Source organism: Oncorhynchus tshawytscha, linkage group LG09 (genome assembly GCF_018296145.1).
Source record: "Oncorhynchus tshawytscha isolate Ot180627B linkage group LG09, Otsh_v2.0, whole genome shotgun sequence".
Lineage (NCBI taxonomy): Eukaryota > Metazoa > Chordata > Actinopteri > Salmoniformes > Salmonidae > Oncorhynchus > Oncorhynchus tshawytscha.
Window position 1 is genome coordinate 39,333,883 of NC_056437.1, and position 22,700 is coordinate 39,356,582.

Consider the following 22,700-nt stretch of genomic DNA (forward strand, 5'->3'; position numbering starts at 1 on the left):
TGTCTACTGAAAGCATTCACACACAGTAAAATCTCATGTCTCATCACATGTAAAAAATAATTATATGGCATGTACACATGTATCTGGCAATCAAAAATGTAAAAGGAATAGGGTAAAAAATAAGTAGTTAAGACAGATATTAGCAAAGACAGTCCAGTTGCATCAGTTGTTTTACTTGACTGATTCAACTCAGCAGTGAAAGCAAGCCTATAGCCCTGTAATCGAATCTTCTCAGTTCTATTTTGAAATCTCAGTCTGTCTGCAGTGAGTGGGAATTCTGCAGATCATTAAGTACTCATTTATCAACGTCTCTCACCAGGCAACACAATGCAGCAGAATCACAGAGAGTAACCAGCCTTCTGAACCCCAGCAACAGTACCTAATTAGCATAGCCTACCACCAAGAAGAAACTGTGTGATTGGCTTGTGCTTTCTCCGGCTTGCCCAATCAGAAGACAGCATGCAAATACCATACTTTTGTTGCTAGGGCAGAGCTCCGCTCTATTGTCCAATAGGAAAACAAGTAATAAACAAGAAATGGAAAAATCACTGTCAAATTTCCAGGCTTTTTTTTAACACATTATTTGCTGGATGAAATGAATGTAGCAGTTTAGAACCTGGAGCCAGAGTCTCCAAGAACAGAGCTCTAGCAAACGTCCAACCTAAGATAAGGGAGTGGAGCCGAGTACCACAACCGTGATGGGAAAGAGTGACATATTCTGAATCTTTTTTGCCTGATACTATGAACTTGGTAACCAGAATGAAATTATATTTAGAAAACAAAATCTTGAGTTAAGTTTATAATCCCAGAACACAATGTATTTGCTTCTGACAACACATCATGAATAACAGCATTAAAACATTTAATAATAAAAAGAGACAGTCATGGTGACTACACAGTTGAAATACTTTCCTATTAACATTTAGTCTAAGCTATTGTTCCTTTTAATAGAGAATCAATATACACTACTGTATTTCTGGTGGAGAATTTTGGACAGCTTCAATACAATCTCAGCAAAATACATTAATGCACAATTTAAAGCTCGCTTGGTTGATTCTACTAGACAGCATGAGTATGCTGTTGGGAAATCCAACCGGGCTGAGGCAGCACATTTACGATTGCTTTTACAGTAAACTGGCATTCCAATTTTTTCTTGACAGGCAGGTGTAATCTAGAAAAAAAAAACACCCTGAAAAGCAGAAAAGGTGAGGCCATGTCTTCTTCTCCCTCAAAACTGGGCCGAAGTTCAGTGACAACTAAAGTTGAGTTGAGGTCCACCAGAGGTCAATTGAAACTACAGCTACAGCAGTTTTAATTGATTCATCAATCACGGGAGGAGTTTCATAATTACACAAACAAACTTAGCCTAAGAGTCAAACCTGGTGTCTGTTCATCAATGAATTTATGTATTTATTTATTTGTACATTATTTACCCATTTCTGCCTTCAATATGATAATACATTTTTATCCTTTTTTGTAGATACTTTTGTCCTAAGTGCCAGATCAATTCCCACTTTTTACACCAGGCCTGATGTCAGGGCTGGGACAATTCTGGAATTTTGGATAACGATTAATTGTTATGCAAATTGCACAGTTGTCAAAATTGTAATTTTTACAAACAAAATAAATAAAGTGTAATGCATCTTTGAAATTTTGCTACGACATACAAAATGAATACAGCACCTCTTTGGTGACATCCACGTCACAAAAACGAATGGTTTTGACCACTTGGAACTTTTGGAAATTAAGCTTTTCCTCCCAACTGTGCCGTTCTGCTCGTAAAATGATTACCAATTTGACCTACTTCATGTAAAAACTAACTGCTATTGGGTAAACTGCTTGAATAAAAAGTTGAATTCTCCCTTCTCCTAAAATTAAGGTATTAAAGCGATGATAAATATTTTCGGGTTCACGGTTATTGTCCATAATTCTTAGTTGCACGATTATCCAATAATTGTGCCAGCTCTACCCGGGGTTTGAAACAGCAACTTTTCCACTACTGGTCATCATCCAACCTCTAAGCTACCTGCAGCCCCAAAAATAATGATGAGCAGTGCTGTTCTGTCACACCATTAGCTAATCAATGTCAAGGAGTAGTAAGCCTACTCAAATATGTTTCACTTACTCTGGCAAGACGGCATTGCAGAGCTCCTTATGTCGCTACAACTAACTAAAACAGTTAGACTTGAGGGCTCTATTTTTGGCTAGCGTTAAGGCAGCGCTATTGTGAAACACACATTAGTTGCCAATTTTGGATTGTAATACCTGGCGCTTTGGCATTTTCCAACCATTGCAGCATGGTTGGCATTTACCTGTAACATCAACTCAGTTGCGGTGAGGTGGGAGGAGTGGCAATATCTAACGTGTGTCCTTAAAAACAAGGACATGTCTAAGCGACCTCAAATATTAGCGTGAACTAAGCTAGAAGAGGAAATCAATCTCCTAAAAAAGAAAACATGAATGTCCTTGAGTGGCCCAGTCCTTCAGACAAGGTGACTGAAAATGTTTGATGAAAGAAACCACTTTACAAAATAAAATGCTTTATTATTCCCATACCATTATTACACAGAATCAGACAAATTATGCTACCCTCTGCCTATTGGCTACTTAGTCTATTCAAGCCTGTCTCAAAATACAACATTGCCAATTTAAGAAAGAAAAAGGGCTCTTTACTGGACTGGCTTTTCAAAGATGTCTATAAAAGTAAACGTTTTGTGGTCTTGTAGGAAGCAATCACTCCCATATGGCTGTCTACAAATTATCTATAACTGGGCTAATAACTCATTAACTAGCAAAGGATATGAACAAAATGTGCACACGTGGCTACATGCAGCTCTTTCTGTTGATCTCAAGACAAGTGTATCTACTCACGACCACAGCTGTAAACACAGTCCAGTTCATCCATATATGGCAATGGTCTATTGGAATATAGGCCTACAGTAGCTCTGATTGGTTATGCCCCACAGGTCTGTGTAGAGTACAGGCTGAGTCATGCACAATAGAAACTTTCTCTGATATGTTCTGCCTACAACAATCTCTTGCATAGTTCCTTTTGTTTCTGTATGTTGCATTGAAAGTGGCTAATATTGCATTGATTCGATCACAATTTCCACAGTAAAGGGAAACGTTGATAGTGTTAACTAACAGGGAAAAACGGTAGAAAGTTGAGTGACGTTCAATCTCATCCTCTGTGGGCTGACATTTCTTCTGCGCTCTGCACGGCAGTCCCGTCTCTGGGCTACTGCACGCCCGCGCGCAGCTTAGAGAGAACATTGGTCCTCTCCGCATACCCATAACATGATGCAGCCACCACTATGCTTGAAAATATGGAGAGTGATAGTCAGTAATGTGTTGTATTGGATGTGTCACAAACATAACTATTTGTATTCAGGACAAAAAGTTCATTGATTTGCCACATTTGTTTCTATATGACTTGACTGTGATTTGAATGACTACCTCATCTCTGTACCCCACACACAAAGATAGATATTTGTAAGGTCCCTCAATTAAGCAGTGAATTTCAAATATATATTCAACTACAAAGACCAGTCAATGCCTCACAAAGATGGGCACCTATTGGTAGATGGGTAAAAAAAAAGGCAGACACTGAATATCCCTTTGAGCATAGTGAAGTTATTAATAACACTTTAGATTGTGTATCAATACACCCAGTCACTACAAAGATACAGGTGTCCTTCCTAGGAAGGAAACCGCTCAGGAATTTCAATATGAGGCAAATGGTGACTTTAAAATAGTTTGAGTTTAACGGCTGTGATAAGATAAAACTGAGGATGAATCAACAACATTGTAGTTACTCCACAATGCAAAGCATGAAAAGGAGGAAGCCTGTACAGAATAAAAAAACTCCAAAACATGCATCCCGTTTGCAATAAGGCACTAAAATAAATTAACTTTATCCAGAAAAGCGGTATGTTTGAGGCAAATCTAACAACATCACCGAGTACCACAATTCATATTTTCAAGCATGGTGGTGGCTCCATCACGTATTACAGGCAAGGACTAAGGAGTTTTTTTTATTTTTTATAAAAAGAAACTGAGTAGGTAGAGTGAAGCACAGGTCAAATCTGGTTCAGTCTCCTTTCCAACAGACAAAGGGTCACAAATTCATCTTTCAGCAGGACAATAACATAAAACACAAGGCTAAATATACATTTTGTTAATTTACAGCCTTATTCTAAAATTAAATAGTTTTTCCCCCCTCATTGATCTACACACAATAGCCCATAATGACAAAGCAAAAACAGGTTTTAACCTCTTAAGCCCACCTGACACGCAGACGTCTCATCTAGCCATCAGCAAATGCAAATGCGCTACGCCAAATGCTAATAGCACTCGTTAAAACTCAAACGTTCATTAAAACCTCTTAAGTCGACCCTCTACCTTTTCGAACATTCTGTTAAAAATCGCGCAACATTTCGGCGTCCTGCTACTCGTGCCAGGAATATAGTATATGCATATGATTAGTATGTCTGGATAGAAAACACACTCACGTTTCTAAAACTGGTTAAATCACCGCTGTGACTATAACAGAGCGTCTGTTTCATCGAAAAGCGCAAGAAAAACTGATCACTGAAAACTGAAAAAAATATCCATGCGCCACTTGCATGTATTGTTCAAGGGGCACGAAATTAAATAGGGCCGAGATTGCAAGTCCTACAGCTTCCACACGATGTCACCACTCTTGTCAATTGCCTTCTCGTTGTATCTTGGTCAAACGAGGAAGAGAGACCACTTTCCATCCGGTCTCCGACAGGAAGTTTTGGAAGAGAGATTTTGGAAGATGATTTGAAAGCGTGGAGCTATTGAATACACATCGCCTCGTGATCAATTTGATAGATTATTAACGTTTACTAATACCTAAAGTTGGATTACAAATCAAATCAAATTTTATTTGTCACATACACATGGTTAGCAGATGTTAATGCGAGTGTAGCGAAATGCTTGTGCTTCTAGTTCCGACAATGCAGTAATAACGAACAAGTAATCTAACTAACAATTCCAAAAAACTACTGTCTTATACACAGTGTAAGGGGATAAAGAATATGTACATACGGATATATGAATGAGTGATGGTACAGAGCAGCATAGGCAAGATACAGTAGATGATATCGAGTACAGTATATACATATGAGATGAGTATGTAAACCAAGTGGCATAGTTAAAGTGGCTAGTGATACATGTATTACATAAGGATGCAGTCGATGATATAGAGTACAATATATACGTATGCATATGAGATGAATAATGTAAGGTAAGTAACATTATATAAGGTAGCATTGTTTAAAGTGGCTAGTGATATATTTACATCATTTCCCATCAATTCCCATTATTAAAGTGGCTGGAGTTGAGTCGGTGTCATTTACAGTATGTTGGCAGCAGCCACTCAATGTTAGTGGTGGCTGTTTAACAGTCTGATGGCCTTGAGATAGAAGCTGTTTTTCAGTCTCTCGGTCCCAGCTTTGATGCACCTGTACTGACCTCGCCTTCTGGATGACAGCAGGGTGAACAGGCAGTGGCTCGGGTGGTTGATGTCCTTGATGATCTTTATGGCCTTCCTGTAGCATCGGGTGGTGTAGGTGTCCTGGAGGGCAGGTAGTTTGCCCCCGGTGATGCGTTGTGCAGACCTCACTACCCTCTGGAGGGCCTTACGGTTGAGGGCGGTGCAGTTGCCATACCAGGCGGTGATACAGCCCGCCAGGATGCTCTCGATTGTGCATCTGTAGAAGTTTGTGAGTGCTTTTGGTGACAAGCCAAATTTCTTCAGCCTCCTGAGGTTGAAGAGGCGCTGCTGCGCCTTCTTCACGATGCTGTCTGTGTGAGTGGACCAATTCAGTTTGTCTGTGATGTGTATGCCGAGGAACTTAAAACTTGCTACCCTCTCCACTACTGTTCCATCGATGTGGATGGGGGGGCTGTTCCCCCTCTGCTGTTTCCTGAAGTCCACAATCATCTCCTTAGTTTTGTTGACGTTGAGTGTGAGGTTGTTTTCCTGACACCACACTCCGAGGGCCCTCACCTCCTCCCTGTAGGCCGTCTCGTCGTTGTTGGTAATCAAGCCTACCACTGTTGTGTCGTCCGCAAACTTGATGATTGAGTTGGAGGAGTGCGTGGCCACGCAGTCGTGGGTGAACAGGGAGTACAGGAGACGGCTCAGAACGCACCCTTGTGGGGCCCCAGTGTTGAGGATCAGCGGGGAGGAGATGTTGTTGCCTACCCTCACCACCTGGGGGCGGCCCGTCAGGAAGTCCAGTACCCAGTTGCACAGGGCGGGGTCGAGACCCAGGGTCTCGAGCTTGATGACGAGCTTGGAGGGTACTATGGTGTTGAATGCCGAGCTGTAGTCGATGAACAGCATTCTCACATAGGTATTCCTCTTGTCCAGATGGGTTAGGGCAGTGTGCAGTGTGGTTGAGATTGCATCGTCTGTGGACCTATTTGGGCGGTAAGCAAATTGGAGTGGGTCTAGGGTGTCAGGTAGGGTGGAGGTGATATGGTCCTTGACTAGTCTCTCAAAGCACTTCATGATGACGGATGTGAGTGCTACGGGGCGGTAGTCGTTTAGCTCAGTTACCTTAGCTTTCTTGGGAACAGGAACAATGGTGGCCCTCTTGAAGCATGTGGGAAAGCAGACTGGTATAGGGATTGATTGAATATGTCCGTAAACACACCGGCCAGCTGGTCTGCGCATGCTCTGAGGGCGCGGCTGGGGATGCCGTCTGGGCCTGCAGCCTTGCGAGGGTTAACACGTTTAAATGTCTTACTCACCTCGGCTGCAGTGAAGGAGAGACCGCATGTTTTCGTTGCAGGCCGTGTCAGTGGCACTGTATTGTCCTCAAAGCGGGCAAAAAAGTTATTTAGTCTGCCTGGGAGCAAGACATCCTGGTCCGTGACTGGGCTGGGTTTCGTCCTGTAGTCCGTGATTGACTGTAGACCCTGCCACATGCCTCTTGTGTCTGAGCCGTTGAATTGAGATTCTACTTTGTCTCTGTACTGGCGCTTAGCTTGTTTGATAGCCTTGCGGAGGGAGTAGCTGCACTGTTTGTATTCGGTCATGTTACCAGACACCTTGCCCTGATTAAAAGCAGTGGTTCGCGCTTTCAGTTTCACACGAATGCTGCCATCAATCCACGGTTTCTGGTTAGGGAATGTTTTAATCGTTGCTATGGGAACGACATCTTCAACGCACGTTCTAATGAACTCGCACACCGAATCAGCGTATTCGTCAATGTTGTTGTCTGACGCAATACGAAACATCTCCCAGTCCACGTGATGGAAGCAGTCTTGGAGTGTGGAGTCAGCTTGGTCGGACCAGCGTTGGACAGACCTCAGCGTGGGAGCCTCTTGTTTTAGTTTCTGTCTGTAGGCAGGGATCAACAAAATGGAGTCGTGGTCAGCTTTTCCGAAAAGGGGGCGGGGCAGGGCCCTATATGCGTCGCGGAAGTTAGAGTAACAATGATCCAGGGTCTTTCCACCCCTGGTTGCGCAATCGATATGCTGATAAAATTTAGGGAGTCTTGTTTTCAGATTAGCCTTGTTAAAATCCCCAGCTACAATGAATGCAGCCTCCGGATAAATCGTTTCCAGTTTGCAGAGAGTTAAATAAAGTCCGTTCAGAGCCATCGATGTGTCTGCTTGGGGGGGATATATACGGCTGTGATTATAATCGAAGAGAATTCTCTTGGTAGATAATGCGGTCTACATTTGATTGTGAGGAATTCTAAAATCAGGTGAACAGAAGGATTTGAGTTCCTGTATGTTTCTTTAATCACACCATGTCACGTTGGCCATAAGGCATACGCCCCCGCCCCTCTTCTTACCAGAAAGATGTTTGTTTCTGTCTGCGCGATGCGTGGAGAAACCCGCTGGCTGCACCGCTTCGGATAGTGTCTCTCCAGTGAGCCATGTTTCCGTGAAGCAGAGAACGTTACAGTCTCTGATGTCCCTCTGGAATGCTACCCTTGCTCGGATTTCATCAACCTTGTTGTCAAGAGACTGGACATTGGCAAGAAGAATGCTAGGGAGTGGTGCACGGTGTGCCCGTCTCCGGAGTCTGACCAGAAGACCGCTTCGCTTCCCTCTTTTTCTGAGTCGTTTTTTTGGGTCGCTGCATGGAATCCACTCCGTTGTCCTGGTTGTAAGGCAGAACACAGGATCTGCGTCGCGAAAAACATATTCTTGGTCGTACTGATGGTGAATTGACGCTGATCTTATATTCAGTAGTTCTTCTCGACTATATGTAATGAAACCTAAGATGACCTGGGGTACTAGTGTAAGAAATAACACGTAAAAAAACAAAAAACTGCATAGTTTCCTAGGAACGCGAAGCGAGGCGGCCATCTCTGTCGGCGCCGGAAGTACAAAAGTATTTCGAAGTGTTTTGTGAAAGTTTATCGTCGACTTTTTTAATTTAAAAAAATGACGTAGCGTTTTGAAACTGTGTTTTTTTCTGAATCACACAGTTTCCATAGATGGATATTTTGGGTATATATGGACCGATTTAATCGAAAAAAAGACCCAATAGTGATGTTTATGGGACATATAGGAGTGCCAACAAAGAAGCTCGTCCAAGGTAATGAAAGTTTTATATTTTATTTCTGCTATTTGTGTAGCGCCGGCTACGCTAATTCTTTTGTTTACGTCGCCTTCAGGTATTTCGGGGTGTTGCATGCTATCAGATAATAGCTTCTCATGCTTCTCATGCTTTCGCCGAAAAGCATTTTAATAATCTGACTTGTTGGCTAGATTCACAACGAGTGTAGCTTTAATTCAGTGCCCTGCATGTGTGTTTTCATGAACGTTTGAGTTTTAACGAGTGCTATTAGCATTTGGCGTAGCGCATTTGCATTTCCAGATGCCTAGATGGGACGTCTGCGTCTCAGGTCGACGCAAGAGGTTAAAACACACATGCAGGGTACTGAATTAAAGCTACACTCGTTGTGAATCTAGCCAACAAGTCAGATTATTAAAATGCTTTTCGGCGAAAGCATGAGAAGCTACTATCTGATAGCATGCAACACCACGAAATACCTGAAGGCGACGTAAACAAAAGAATTAGCGTAGCAGGCGCTACACAAATAGCAGAAATAAAATATAAAACATTCATTACCTTTGACGAGCTTCTTTGTTGGCACTCCTATATGTCCCATAAACATCACTATAGGGTCTTTTTTTCAATTAAATCGGTCCATATATACCCAAAATATCCATCTATGGAAACTGTGTGATTCAGAAATAAACACCGTTTCAAAACGCAAAGTCATTTTTTTAAATTAAAAAAGTTGATGATAAACTTTCACAAAACACTTCGAAATACTTTTGTAATCCAATTTTAGGTATTAGTAAACGTTAATAATCTATCAAATTGATCACGGGGCGATGTGTAATTCAATAGCTCCACGTCTTCAAATCATGTTCGGAAATCTCTGTTCCAAAACTTCCTGTCGGAGACCGGAAGGAATGGGCTCTCTCTAACTCGTTTGACCAAGAAACAACGTGCAGGCAATTGACAAGACTGGCGACATCGTGTGGAAGCTGTAGGACTTGCAATCTCAGCCCCATTTAATTTGGTGTCCCTTAGACAATACCTGCAAGTGGCGCATTGATATTTTTTCCAGTTTTCAGTGATCAGTTTTTCTTGCGCTTTTCGATGAAACACACACTCTGTTATAGTCACAGCCGTGATTTAACCAGTTTTAGAAACGTGAGAGTGTTTTCTATCCACACATACTAATCATATGCATATACTATATTCCTGGCATGAGTAGCAGGATGCTGAAATGTTGCGCGATTTTTAACAGAATGTTCGAAAAAGTAGGGGGTAGGCTTAACAGGTTTTAAGAAATGTTTGCAAATGGTTGTTTTTAAAAAAAAAAACTGAAATATTACATTTACTTAAGTATTCAGACTAGAGGTCGACCGATTATGATTTTTCAACGCCGACACCGATTGGAGGACCAAAAAAAAGCAGATAGCGATTAATGAGACGATTTATATATATATATATATATATATATATATATATATATATATATATATATATATATATATATATATATATATATATATATATATATATTTCTAATAATGACTAATAATACTAATACTGAATGAACACTTATTTTAACTTAATACATGAAAATCCATTTAGTCTCAAATAAATAATGAAACATGTTCAATTTGGTTTAAATAATGCAAAAACAAAGTGTTGGAGAAGAAAGTAAAAGTGCAATATTTGCCATGTAAAAAAAGCTAACGTTTAAGTTCCTTGCTCAGAACATGAGAACATATGAAAGCTGGTGGTTCCTTTTAACATGAGTCTTCAATATTCCCAGGTAGGAAGTGAATGAATGCTTACGAGCCGCTGCTGCCTACCACTGCTCAGTCAGACTGCTCTATCAAATATCAAATCCTAGAATTATAATATAACACAAAGAAATACGAGTTTTAGGTCTTAATATGATAAAATCCGGAAACTATAATTTCGAAAACAAACGTTTATTCTTTCAGTGAAATACGGAACAGTTCCGTATTTTATCTAACGGGTGGCATCCCTAAGTCTATATATTGCTGTTACATTGCACAACCTTCAACGTTATGTCATAATTATGTACAATTCCAGCAAATTAATTACTGTCTTTGTTAGGAAGAAATGGTCTTCAGACCGTTTGTTACGAGCCAGGCAGCCCAAACTGCTGCATATACCCTGACTGCTTGCACAGAACGCAAGAGAATTGACACAATTTCCCTCGTAAAAATAAATTAATCTTAGCAGGCAATATTAACTAAATATGCAGGTGTAAAAATATATACATGTGTATTGATTTTAAGAAAGGCATTGATGTTTATAGTTAGGTACACATTGGTGCAATGACCGTGCTTTTTTCACGAGTGCACACATTGGTGCAATGACCGTGCTTTTTTCGCGAGAGCGCTTGTTAAATCGTCAACCATTTGGCAAAGTAGGCTTTGATTCGATGATAAATTAACAGGTACCGCATCGATTATATGCAACGCAGGACAAGCTAGATGAACTAGTAATATCATCAACCATGATAGTTAACTAGTGATTATGTTAATATTTATTGTTTTTTTATTGGATAACTTTAATGTTAGCTGGCAACTTACCTTGGCTCCTTGCTGCACTCACATAAAAAGGTAGCCAGCCTGCCACGCAGTCTCCTCGTGGAGTGCAATGTAATCGGTGTCCAAAAATGCAGATTACCGATCGTTATAAAAACTTGAAATCGGCCATTCCGATTAATCGGTCGACCTCTAATTCAGACCCTTAACTCAGTACTTACATTTAAAAAAAAATTTTTTTTTTCATGTATCACCTTTGGCAGCGATTACAGCCTCTAGTCTTCTTGGGTATGACGCTACAAGTTTGGAACGAAAGTATTTGGGGAGTTACTCACATTCTTCTCTGCAGATCCCCTCAAGCTTTGTTAGGTTGGATGAGAAGCACAGCAATTTTCAGGTCTCTCCAGAGATGTTCGATCGGGTTCAAGTCAGGGCTCTGGCTGGGCCACTCAAGGACATTCAGAAACTTGCCCCGAAGCCACTCCTGCTTTGTCCTGGCTGTGTGCTTAGGGTCATTGTCCTGTTGGAAGGTAAACCTTCGCCCTAGTCTGAGGTCCAGAGCGGTCAGGAGCAGGTTTTCATCAAGGATCTCTCTGTACTTTGTTCCATTCATCTTTCCCTCGATCCTGGCTAGTCTCCCAGTCCCTGCCTCTGAAAAACAAACCCACAGCATGATGCTAACACCACCATGATTCACTGTAGGGATGGTGCCAGGTTTCCCTGTTTCTCATGGTCAGAGAGTCCTTTAGGTGCCTTTCGGCAAAATCCAAGCGGGCTGTCATGCGCATTTTTACAGAGGAGTGGCTTCCGTCTGGCCACTCTCCCATAAAGGCCTGATTGGTGGAGTGCTGCAGAGATGGTTGTCCTTCTGGAAGATTCTCCCAGAGGAACTCTGGAGCCATATCAGTGATAATTGTATTCTTGGTCACCTCCTTGACCAAGGCCTTTCTCCTCTGATTGTTCAGTTTGGCCTGGCGGCCAGCTCTAAGAAGAGTCTTGGTGTTTCCAAACTTCTTCCATTTAATAATGGAGGACGCTGTGTTCTTGGGGACTTTCAATGAAGCAAAAAAAAATTGGTACACTTCCCCAGATCTGTGCCTTGACACAATCCTGTCTCAGAGCTCTACGGACAATTCCTTAGACCTCATGGCTTGTTTTTTTGCGCTGACATGCACTGTCAACTGTGAAACTTTATATAGACAGGGGTCTGTCTTTCCAAATCATGTCCAATCAATTGAATTTAACACAGGTGGACTCCAATCAAGTTGAAGAAACAAAAATGATCAATGGAAACAGGATGTACTGGAGCTCAATTTCAACTCTCATAGCAAAGGGTCTGAATACTTATGTAAATACAGTATTTGTTTTATTTTCTATTATAAATTTGCAAAAATTGCAAAACTCTTTTTCGTTTTGTCATTATAGGGTATTGTGTATATGAGGAATTTGTATTTATTTAATCAATTTTAGAATAAGGCTGTAACGTAACAAAATGTGGAAAAGGGGAAGGGGTCTGAATACTTTCTAATGCACTTTACGTTGGAGTTGCTTACCAAGACGACATTGAATGTTCCTGAGTGGCAGAGTTACAATTGACTTAAATTGTCTTGAAAATCTATGGCAAGATTTTCACTCCCGCCAGATTGTTCCAGTCAGTCCTGGGATTCAAACCGGCAACCCTCTAATTACTGGCCTGCCTCGCTAACCCCGTGGCTACCTCCAACCCCGTATGAAGCCTACAGTGCCTTGCGAAAGTATTCGGCCCCCTTGAACTTTGCGACCTTTTGCCACATTTCAGGCTTCAAACATAAAGATATAAAACTGTATTTTTTTTGTGAAGAATCAACAACAAGTGGGACACAATCATGAAGTGGAACGACATATTGGATATTTCAAACTTTTTTAACAATTCAAAAACTGAAAAATTGGGCGTGCAAAATTATTCAGCCCCTTTACTTTCAGTGCAGCAAACTCTCTCCAGAAGTTCAGTGAGGATCTCTGAATGATCCAATGTTGACTCTGTCCATAGGACAACAATCAGTCATATATTGCACAAATCTGGCCTTTATGGAAGAGTGGCAAGAAGAAAGCCATTTCTTAAAGATATCCATAAAAAGTGTTGTTTAAAGTTTGCCACAAGCCACCTGGGAGACACACCAAACATGTGGAAGAAGGTGCTCTGGTCAGATGAAACCAAAATTGAACTTTTTGGCAACAATGCAAAACGTTATGTTTGGCGTAAAAGCAACACAGCTCATCACCCTGAACACACCAATCCCCACTGTCAAACATGGTGGTGGCAGCATCATGGTTTGGGCCTGCTTTTCTTCATGGAGTCTGCAAAAGACCTGAGACTGGGATGGAGATTTGTCTTCCAACAAGACAATGATCCAAAATATAAAGCAAAAACTACAATGGAATGGTTCAAAAATAAACATATCCAGGAGTTAGAATGGCCAAGTCAAAGTCCAGACCTGAATCCAATCAAGAATCTGTGGAAAAAACTGAAAACTGCTGTTCACAAATGCTCTCCATCCAACCTCACTGAGCTCAAGCTGTTTTGCAAGGAGGAATGGGAAAAAATTTCAGTCTCTCGATGTGCAAAACTGATGGAGACATACCCCAAGCGACTTACAGCTGTAATCGCAGCAAAAGGTGGCGCTACAAAGTATTAACTTAAGGGGGCTGAATAATTTTGCACGCCCAATTTTTCAGTTTTTGATTTGTTAAAAAAGTTTGAAATATCCAATAAATGTCGTTCCACTTCATGATTGTGTCCCACTTGTTGTTGATTCTTCACAAAAAAAATACAGTTTTATATCTTTATGTTTGAAGCCTGAAATGTGGCAAAAGGTCGCAAAGTTCAAGGGGGCCGAATACTTTCGCAAGGCACTGTAGGTAAGGATTTATCTGAGGCATGTAAGCATATTAATGTAATCAGTATTAGGCTGCTATGACATTTTTAAGGTACTGCACACCAGTGATGTAAAGAAGGCATGAAACATATGTCCATAAGTCACGGACAGTATTTCCCTACATTTAACAAAAAAAGTGAGAGAAAGGAAGAGAAAGCGAGAGATCAGCAGCTAACCTGTATGCATTGTCTCCTGGTAACTCTCATATCATCCTGGCAGGAGAGTCCAGCAGCACACCACAGCTCACTGGAGAAAGACAAACAATTAACTATATTAGCCTTAGTGTATTTGTGCTTGCAAGGCTATTTCCTGTTAGGCTATGTCGTAACCTTGATTATTACCTATATCTAATTATTTTCTGGTGCTGCACCTTCCAACCATAAAAGCCCACCCACTTGGGAGCCAGGCCCCCACCACCGGGGAGTGAGGCCCAGCCAATCAGAATTACTTTTTTCCCACAAAAAGGGCTATATTGCAGACAGAAACACTCCTAAATTTCAGCTGCTGCCTGGGTGGCTTGTCTCAGACGATTCTGCAGGTGAAGATGCCGGATGTAGAAGTCCTGGGCTGGTGTGATTGCACATGGTCTGCGGTTGAGGCCAGTTGAACGTACTGCCAAATTCTCTGAAACAACGATGGAGGCGGCATATGGAAACATTAAATTCTCTGGCAACAGCTCTGGTAGACATTGCTGCAGTCAGCATGCAATGCATTGTACGATACCTCAAAACTTGACATCTGTGGCATTGTGTTGTGTGACAAAGTTGCACATTTTAGAGTGGCCTTGTATTGTCCCCTGCACAAGGTGCACCTGTGTAATGATCATGCTGTTCAAACTTCTTGATATGCCACGCTTGTCAGGTGGATAATTATCTCTGCAAAGGATGTAGACCTGATAATTGTTCTGTCTAATTCAGTGGTTTTTCCCAAATTAAGTTCTGTTTGTTTTTCCAGGTTTCAGATTTTTTCCTGTTGTTCATGTTTTTGTTCAGAAAAATCACACTTAAAAAAAAAATAGAACATCCACATTTGTTGATTTTTCTAAGTCCACAATGTTTAAACCACATCAGTAGACCACTTGAGTTCAGGGAAAAATCCACTTGAGTTCAGGGAAAAGTTCAGTGATAAATTCACCTCTGAAGGTGAAATATGTACTTACATTCTGAAATCTTGCTCTGATTTATCATCCAATGGGTCCCAGAGATAACATGAAGAATAATTTTGTTAGATATAATCCTTGTTCATATCCTAAAAAGGTCCACAAAGCATGCACGATCGATCTTGTATTTCCACTTGAATTTGCAAAGAAAGAAAAAGAAAGATCTAACCCTAAACGTTGTTTCAACCAGTCAAATGACGTTCGTATGTATTCCTCAGAGATCCTAGAATGTAACCAGACTTCCCTATATCATTAGGGGTGTAGTATAACCTATAGGACACCAAATTTGGTCAGAGAGCGACACCTTCATGGCACACCGATGACGCGGGCGGTCTTCACTTGATCGACTCTAACTTTGTCAAATAAGCACCAATCGGGGTCAAACAAAGCTAGCTAGATAGCCAATGAACTGGGCTTTACGGGAGTATCCCATAAAGTAAACCCTGTATCTGTAGCAAAATGTAGCTGCTTTTTCTTTTTGGACAAAAAATATTCAAATATTCAGAGTTATGACGTTATGAAAACTGGTTGTTTTGAAAATGTTGAAATGTAGTTCAATCATGTTGTCATGTAGTTCAATCATACGTCAAGTGAAAGTTTGCACATACACTGCTGTCATCTTGAGGATACCATCAGAATTACAACCAGAGTGATGGCTGGACCTTTCTGTTGCATTACAAAGATGGTGGTAGGGGGAAAAACTTTTTTTTTCTTTGTATTTTCTTCTACCAGATCTATTCTGTTATATTCTCCTACATTCGATTCACATTACCACAAACTTCAAAGTGTTTCCTTTTCAAATGGTACCAAGAATATGCATCTTTGCTTCAGGGCCTGAGCTACAGGCAGTTAGATTTGGGTAGGTCATTTTAGGCGAAAATTGAAAAAAAGGGTCTATCCCTAAGATTTAATAACAAATTCTTATTGACAGTGACGGACTACCCCGGCCAAACCCTAACCAAGAAGACGCTGGGCCTATTGTGCGCCGCCCTATGGGACTTCCAATCATGGCCGGTTGTGATACAGCCTGGAATTGAACCAAGGTCTGTAGTGACACCTCTAACACTGAGATGCAGTGCCTTAGACTGCTGCGCCACTCGGGAGCCCGAGTTTGCTAAACAAATCACCACTGGATTGATGCAAATAATCATGATATCATTCTTCCAGGTAGGCATAGACTTTTGAGTTTTTTGGGGAACGCCTTTCCACCTACCAGAAGACTGTTGTCATTAGCACCATCACTAATGGCTACACATAGTACTAGACACATACAGACAGGGGCATTCCTGGGCCATTGCCTCTTCAGAAAGTTGGTAGGAAAATACAAATCGCTTATGCATTTCTAAATGTCTTATCGTAATCTTGGGCAAATTAATAAATGTTCTAATAAATTCAATACATATAGTAGATTTCCTACTATTCAATACATTTTTGAATATTGTTGAATTCCGTTTTAATGTCTGGATTCCATGATTCCAGATTTTATAGGGCCCTAGGCATTGGTCTTTAAACCACCAATGCCATTTTCATGAGATAAAAAAATCTCATGCTAATTGGACAGCAAATAATATTCTGATGAAAATCAATACATTTAGTATCCTCTTCATATATCGCATTAGCTGTGCATGGAGATTGAGAAACGACGTGAACCAATCGTATTATCTTTCTACTCTGACCGTCTGTTTTGGGCTCGGTCTCGCTACCAAACATGCAATCTTTTTTTAACAGAATTGGAATATGTTCAAAATCCCCACTTGCGCCTCCATTATCGGTAATAATGGGCATACCACATATAGCATCTGTCGGTTATTGCTCTGGGTATACCTCAAACAGCAAAGTGCACAAACCTGGCCACGCTTGATACATCAAACTTTTGCTATAGCCAGTTGACAGGCATGCTATAACAGCTCTTTTGCCAGTCAACATTTTTAAACAACTGTTGCAGTGGCTTAAACGAAGGGACGGAATGGAAATTGTTACGAAATAGCAGCGTCGCTAACATGCCACATCATCATGAGCATTAAAACAGAATTCAACGATATTCAAAAATGTATTGACCTTAGTAGGGAATCAACTAAACTTATTGAACATGTATTAATTAATTTGCCCAAGTTTATCATAAGACATGAACAGAATGAATCAGTGAATCTTATTTCCAACTTTCTGAAGAGGCAAAGAGAATGCCCCTGTCTGTGTGTGTGCAGAGCGCGCGTCAACCATTGTGTAACTGTTCGCGATGATGTTAATGAAAACAGTCTTCTGATAGGTACTCCAAAAACATTCTCAATTAAATGTTAATTACAAAGCAGCCTATGCTTACGTGGCAGAATGATATCATGATTATTTTCACCAATCCAGGGGGTATTTGTCTTGCAAACTCTACCATAATGTGTGCTACAAAAACACAGCTAAAACAATAGCCTCTTGCTAGGTGCACACTTGAATTAAAAGTTTACACACAAAAATCGAAATTTCTCAGATTTTTCCCAGACCTCAAAAATAGTCTCCTGATGTAGTTTAATTATTGTTGTGGACTAAGAACATCAAATGGGAAAATAGAAAACAAAAACAGAGAAAACAAAATTTGGCACAAAAAAATCTAACAGATTTACCTTATAATTTGAAATACATAAGGCCATGCAAAATCACAAATATACTATACTTAACACTTATTTTTTCTTTTTTTCAAGATGTGGGCTATTACTTACTTTTTTTGTGGTAATAAAACACATCGTTTGAAGAAAACATCAGTTGCAATTCATATATAAGTAAGACTTTAATCTCAGGAGAAGACTGGTTAAATGTTAAACAAGGATCAATGTTCTTTTACTTAGAAAATAGAGGTAAGCAAGCACTGGCAAATCCTAGAGGAAAACCTGGTTGTCTGCTTTCCAACAGGCAGACACTGGGAGATGAATTCCCCTTTCAGCAAGACAATAACTTAAAAAACAAGGCCAAATCTACACTGGAGTTGCTTACCAAGACAGTGAATGTTCCTGAGTGGCCAAGTTACCGTTTTGACTTAAATATCTATGACAAGATATGAAAATAGTTGTCTAGCAATGATCAACAACCAATTTGATAGAGATTGAAGATTTTTTTTTAAATAATAAAAATGGGCAAATGTTGCACAATCCTGGTGTGGAAAGCTCTTAGGGACTTACCCAGAAAGTCACTCACAGCTGTAACAGCTGGGGTGTTGGTTAAATTATCTTTTTAATCAAAAAAATGAACCGAGCAGCAGTTTCTTTCCCTGTCATCGCCAGAGTGGGGAAAGTTCATTGAGACACGGAGTGTGTGCAAAGACCACTCCATGTGGGATTTCAAACTGCTCAACCGCTCACATATTCTGACTGGTAGGATGTATGACACGCTTTTCACATTTGTATCCCAAACCATTATCTTTTATCATGCATAAAAGTTAGCCTGGCTGATGCAACCCCACGTGACTCTCAGCGCTAATCTGTAAAGAAGGCCGTTTGGAAATGCAATATTCGCTCAGAAATTGTGCGACAGGTTTGATTGGTTTTCTTTTTTTATATATATATAAAAAAATCTGAGAGGTAGATCTCAGCTTTCTTTTTGACTGCTAAAGTGATTATGACTCAAAATCGGTTGGTGACCACTGTCATAGACTATTCATGGCACCGGTATCGCCAGGATATAGCGGTATCTTTGGGAAAGCCTTGCGAGCACGCTTTGTCTTCGTGGGGGGGTGTTTTTGTCTTATAATATGAAATTACAGTAGGCTACCGGTAGCCTGTATTGATTACCCTTTTCAGACATAATGCAATGTGGCCCCTTGAAAGCGCCTCGGCTACGTCATGTTTGTCTGTTAGGGTAGGCTACACTACAGCTTTTTAAATGCCGACACAAAACCTCTGGAGAGATGAACGGGCATTTTACTTGTCTGTAAAGGAATGCAGCTTCTGAAGCAGGACCAACGTCCACTAGGCGACCACAACTGTTAATCAAATAATCTCAAACTGCTGCGCGCAGCCTGCCTGCAGACCACCCTTTCCTAAAAAAGTTTGTTAAGTACCGTGATTTACCAAGACATTTACTAGAAAGAAAACATTTAGCTACCCAACCATTAAAAAAAACAGCAGCACATAAATCAGGAATGTTTGTTGTTGTTAGGGAAACAATACAAAACATTCTACGCCGGAGCAGAATTGTAGTGTCTGAAAAGGTACAGACGCGTCAAATTTGTATGAATTATTATTGTCTAAAAAGTTGCAAATGGTTGCTATCAACATTTTACTGTAGCTGCATTTTATGTCTGTGAACAGTCACGGTGGATATAACTTCATTGCCCGAACCTTAAAAGGTCATTCATATGTTACAGGGCCATTATTCTGCATTGTAAATTGACGTGGAATTGTATGAAACAGATTTTTTTTAAATGGCAGTTTAAATGTTAAGCTAAATTGGCCATTTGTCACATCCCTTATATCTAGTAGAGATGGGTATTTGAAATCTATTTCACTATTAAAATAATATGACATGTTTACAGATATTCGGATAGTCTAAATAAATAAAAAATGCTCTTAGATCTCCTGATCAATCAGAATGACGCAAATACCGGTACCACAACAGCTGGCGTGGTTGTTTTTTGACTGCTATTCTCCAGTAGTTTTGGCTAACAGTCAGCAACAATGAAAGAGAAGTCTGATTTTCACCATGATAGAAATGATTCTGTTTCAAAAACATTTTCTGGTGAGTGTTTTGCATTGATCTGTGTTATCAGTGTTATCACTAGGCTATTTGAAGTTGACAAAATACCATAGGCTACCATTGTTAGAACTGACTGAAGGGCTACATGTAATATGAAAATAAAGCACCTTTGTTTAAAATGCAACCTGAATGAGAGAAGAACATGTTTGCCATAACACCACCAAAAATGGATGAGCATGCTTTGTATTGTTTATAAAACTAGAAATGTATTACTAGTAATAAGTAATGTGGTATATTGCTCAAGCCTTTTGACCAAGAGCCATAAAGTATTCACACCCCTCGACTTTCCACATTCTGTTTTGTTATAAAGTAGGATTCAAATGGATTTAATTGCCATTTTTGGTCAACGATCTACACAAAATACTCTAATTTCAAAGTGGAAGAAAACTTCTAAACACAGATGACGTTCTACAACTGAACATCAAGAATCAACAAAGTGCCTGCCCTGTCACAAAATGCTGAGTGATACAGCATATTTATTATTATAGTTTATGACTCCACACTGACATTTTTCGCTGGGCGATATGGCCAAAATATATCACAGTATTTTTCAAATTTTTGACAGTATAAACATATGAGAAAGTATTTCATGTTTCTGAATAAGAAAAATACTAACAAAATGTTTACACCTTTATTTAACTAGGCAAGTCAGTTAAGAACACATTGTTATTTTCAATGACGGCCTAGGAACGGTGGGTTAACTGCCTTGTTCAGGGGCAGGACGACAGATTTTTACCTTGTCGGCTCAGGGATTCAATCTTACAACCTTACGGTTAAAAGTCCAACGCTCTAACCACCTGCCTTATATTGCACTCCACGAGGAGTCTGCCTGTTACGCAAATGAAGTAAGAAGCAAAGGTCAGTTGCTAGCTAGCATTAAACTTATCTTATAAAAAACAATCAATCATAAATCACTAATTAACTACACATGGTTGATGATATTACTAGTTTATCTAGCGTGTCCTGCGTTGCATATAATCGATGCGGTGCGCATTCGCGAAAAAGGACTGTCGTTGCTCCAATGTGGACCTAACCATAAACATCAATGCCTTTCTTAAAATCAATACACAGAAGTATATATTTTTAAACCTCCATATTTTGCTAAAAGAAATCCAGGTTAGCAGGCAATATTAACCAGGTGAAATTGTGTCACTTCTCTTGCGTTCATTGCACGCAGAGTCAGGGTATATGCAACAGTTTGGGCCGCCTGGCTCGTTGCGAACTAATTTGCCAGAGTTTTACGTAATTATGACATAACATTGAAGATTGTGCAATGTAACAGGAATATTTAGACTTATGGATGCCACCCGTTAGATAAAATACGGAACGTTTTGTTTTCGAGATGATAGGTCATTAATATGGTCGAATCCGGAAACTAAGGCTCGTATTTCTGTGTGTTATTATGTTAAATTAAGTCTATGATTTGATAGAGCAGTCTGACTGAGCGATGGTAGGCACCAGCAGGCCCGTAAGCATTCATTCAAACAGCACTTTCTTGAGTTTTGCCAGCAGCTCTTCGCAATGCTTCAAGCATTGCGCAGTTTATGACTTCAAGCCTATCAACTCCCGAGATTAGGCTGGTGTAACCGATGTGAAATAGCTAGCTAGTTAGCGTGGTGCGCGCTAATAGTGTTTCAAACATCACTCGCTCTAAGATTTGGAGTGGTTGTTCCCCTTGCTCTGCATGGGTAACGATGCTTCGAGGGTGGCTGTTGTCGATGTGTTCCTGGTTCATTATCGGTGTTTAAAAAATCATAATCGGTCGACTTCTAGTGCCAACACATACATTCTAAGTGATTTCAAAATGGGGCTTTCTCCATTCTGATTGTTTTTTAATGCGGATGACAAATTTCAGTTGAATGCATTCAGGTGTACAACTGACTAGGTATCCCCCTTTCCCTTCACACTGTTCAATTAAACTTCAACCAAACCTAATTTTTTATGCATTTTCAACCATTTCTGCACACATTTGAGATCATTTCCACATAGGGCTGCATGAAAAAAAGAAATGGAGGCCATTGTGATTTGATTCGCAATTTAGATCTAAACACTTGGGTGAACTGTTGGAATCATGGAGTTGGGGCGCATAAGCTATTTACTGTGCTTTAATTGAGGACCGAATAGCAAGCAAGGGTTACGTTAAAGGCAGGATTCTACATTTTTCATGCAGAAAATGAAAGATAACGCAGAAAAATATCTTGCTGTGTTTTGTAAACGCAGATCTAAAATATTATTATTGGAAATTCTGCTCAGCTTCAGTCAGGAGGGTTCGCTCCAAATCATGAATGTAAATGTAGTAATTCCGTGCTTGAGTAACACTTCTCCACCCAGATGTTCCTGACTGGCATAGTTACAGCTTTGACTTAAATCTGCTTGAAAATCTACAGCAAGATTTGAAATTGGCTGTCACGCAATGATTAACAACCAACTAGACAAAGCTTGAATAATTTTTTAAAATAATAATGTGCAAAATCCATGTGTACCTAGCCTGAAATGTAATGTAGTGTAGTCCGATGCAATTATACAATTCCGAGGTGCATATTGGAAGAACTGGTCACATTTACTTTTCGTCAGCCAACAAGATGAGTAGGCCTAACGAACAGCAAACAATCTATTATCCCCATAGTACAAAAGTCGACCTATTCTATTCTGTAAAATAAATTCATATTCCAAAAATAGTCTGGGACAGTTGTGGGATGCAATAGATCCCAAATTAAATACAACCACAAGCAACAACAAAAAACATATTTATGCAATGTAGCTGACACAACAGATCAGAACGTTTAGCT

At 40.1% G+C, this 22,700-nt stretch overlaps 1 protein-coding gene across 6 annotated transcripts in view; it reads right to left on the reverse strand.

Annotated features, from left to right (window-relative positions):
• The window catches only part of LOC112257951 (dual specificity tyrosine-phosphorylation-regulated kinase 1A), a 61,489-nt gene that overhangs the window by 15,876 nt on the left and 22,913 nt on the right, over positions 1-22,700 (reverse strand). For 3 of the 6 annotated variants that reach the window (XM_024431909.2, XM_024431910.2, XM_024431908.2), the window contains exon 2: positions 14,192-14,261. The exons of the other annotated variants lie outside the window; for them this stretch is intronic. In XM_024431909.2, the coding sequence (XP_024287677.1) occupies positions 14,192-14,201 (10 nt within the window). In that variant the 5' untranslated portion in view covers positions 14,202-14,261. The remainder of the gene's footprint in view (positions 1-14,191; positions 14,262-22,700) is intronic. 6 annotated transcript variants of the gene reach the window in all.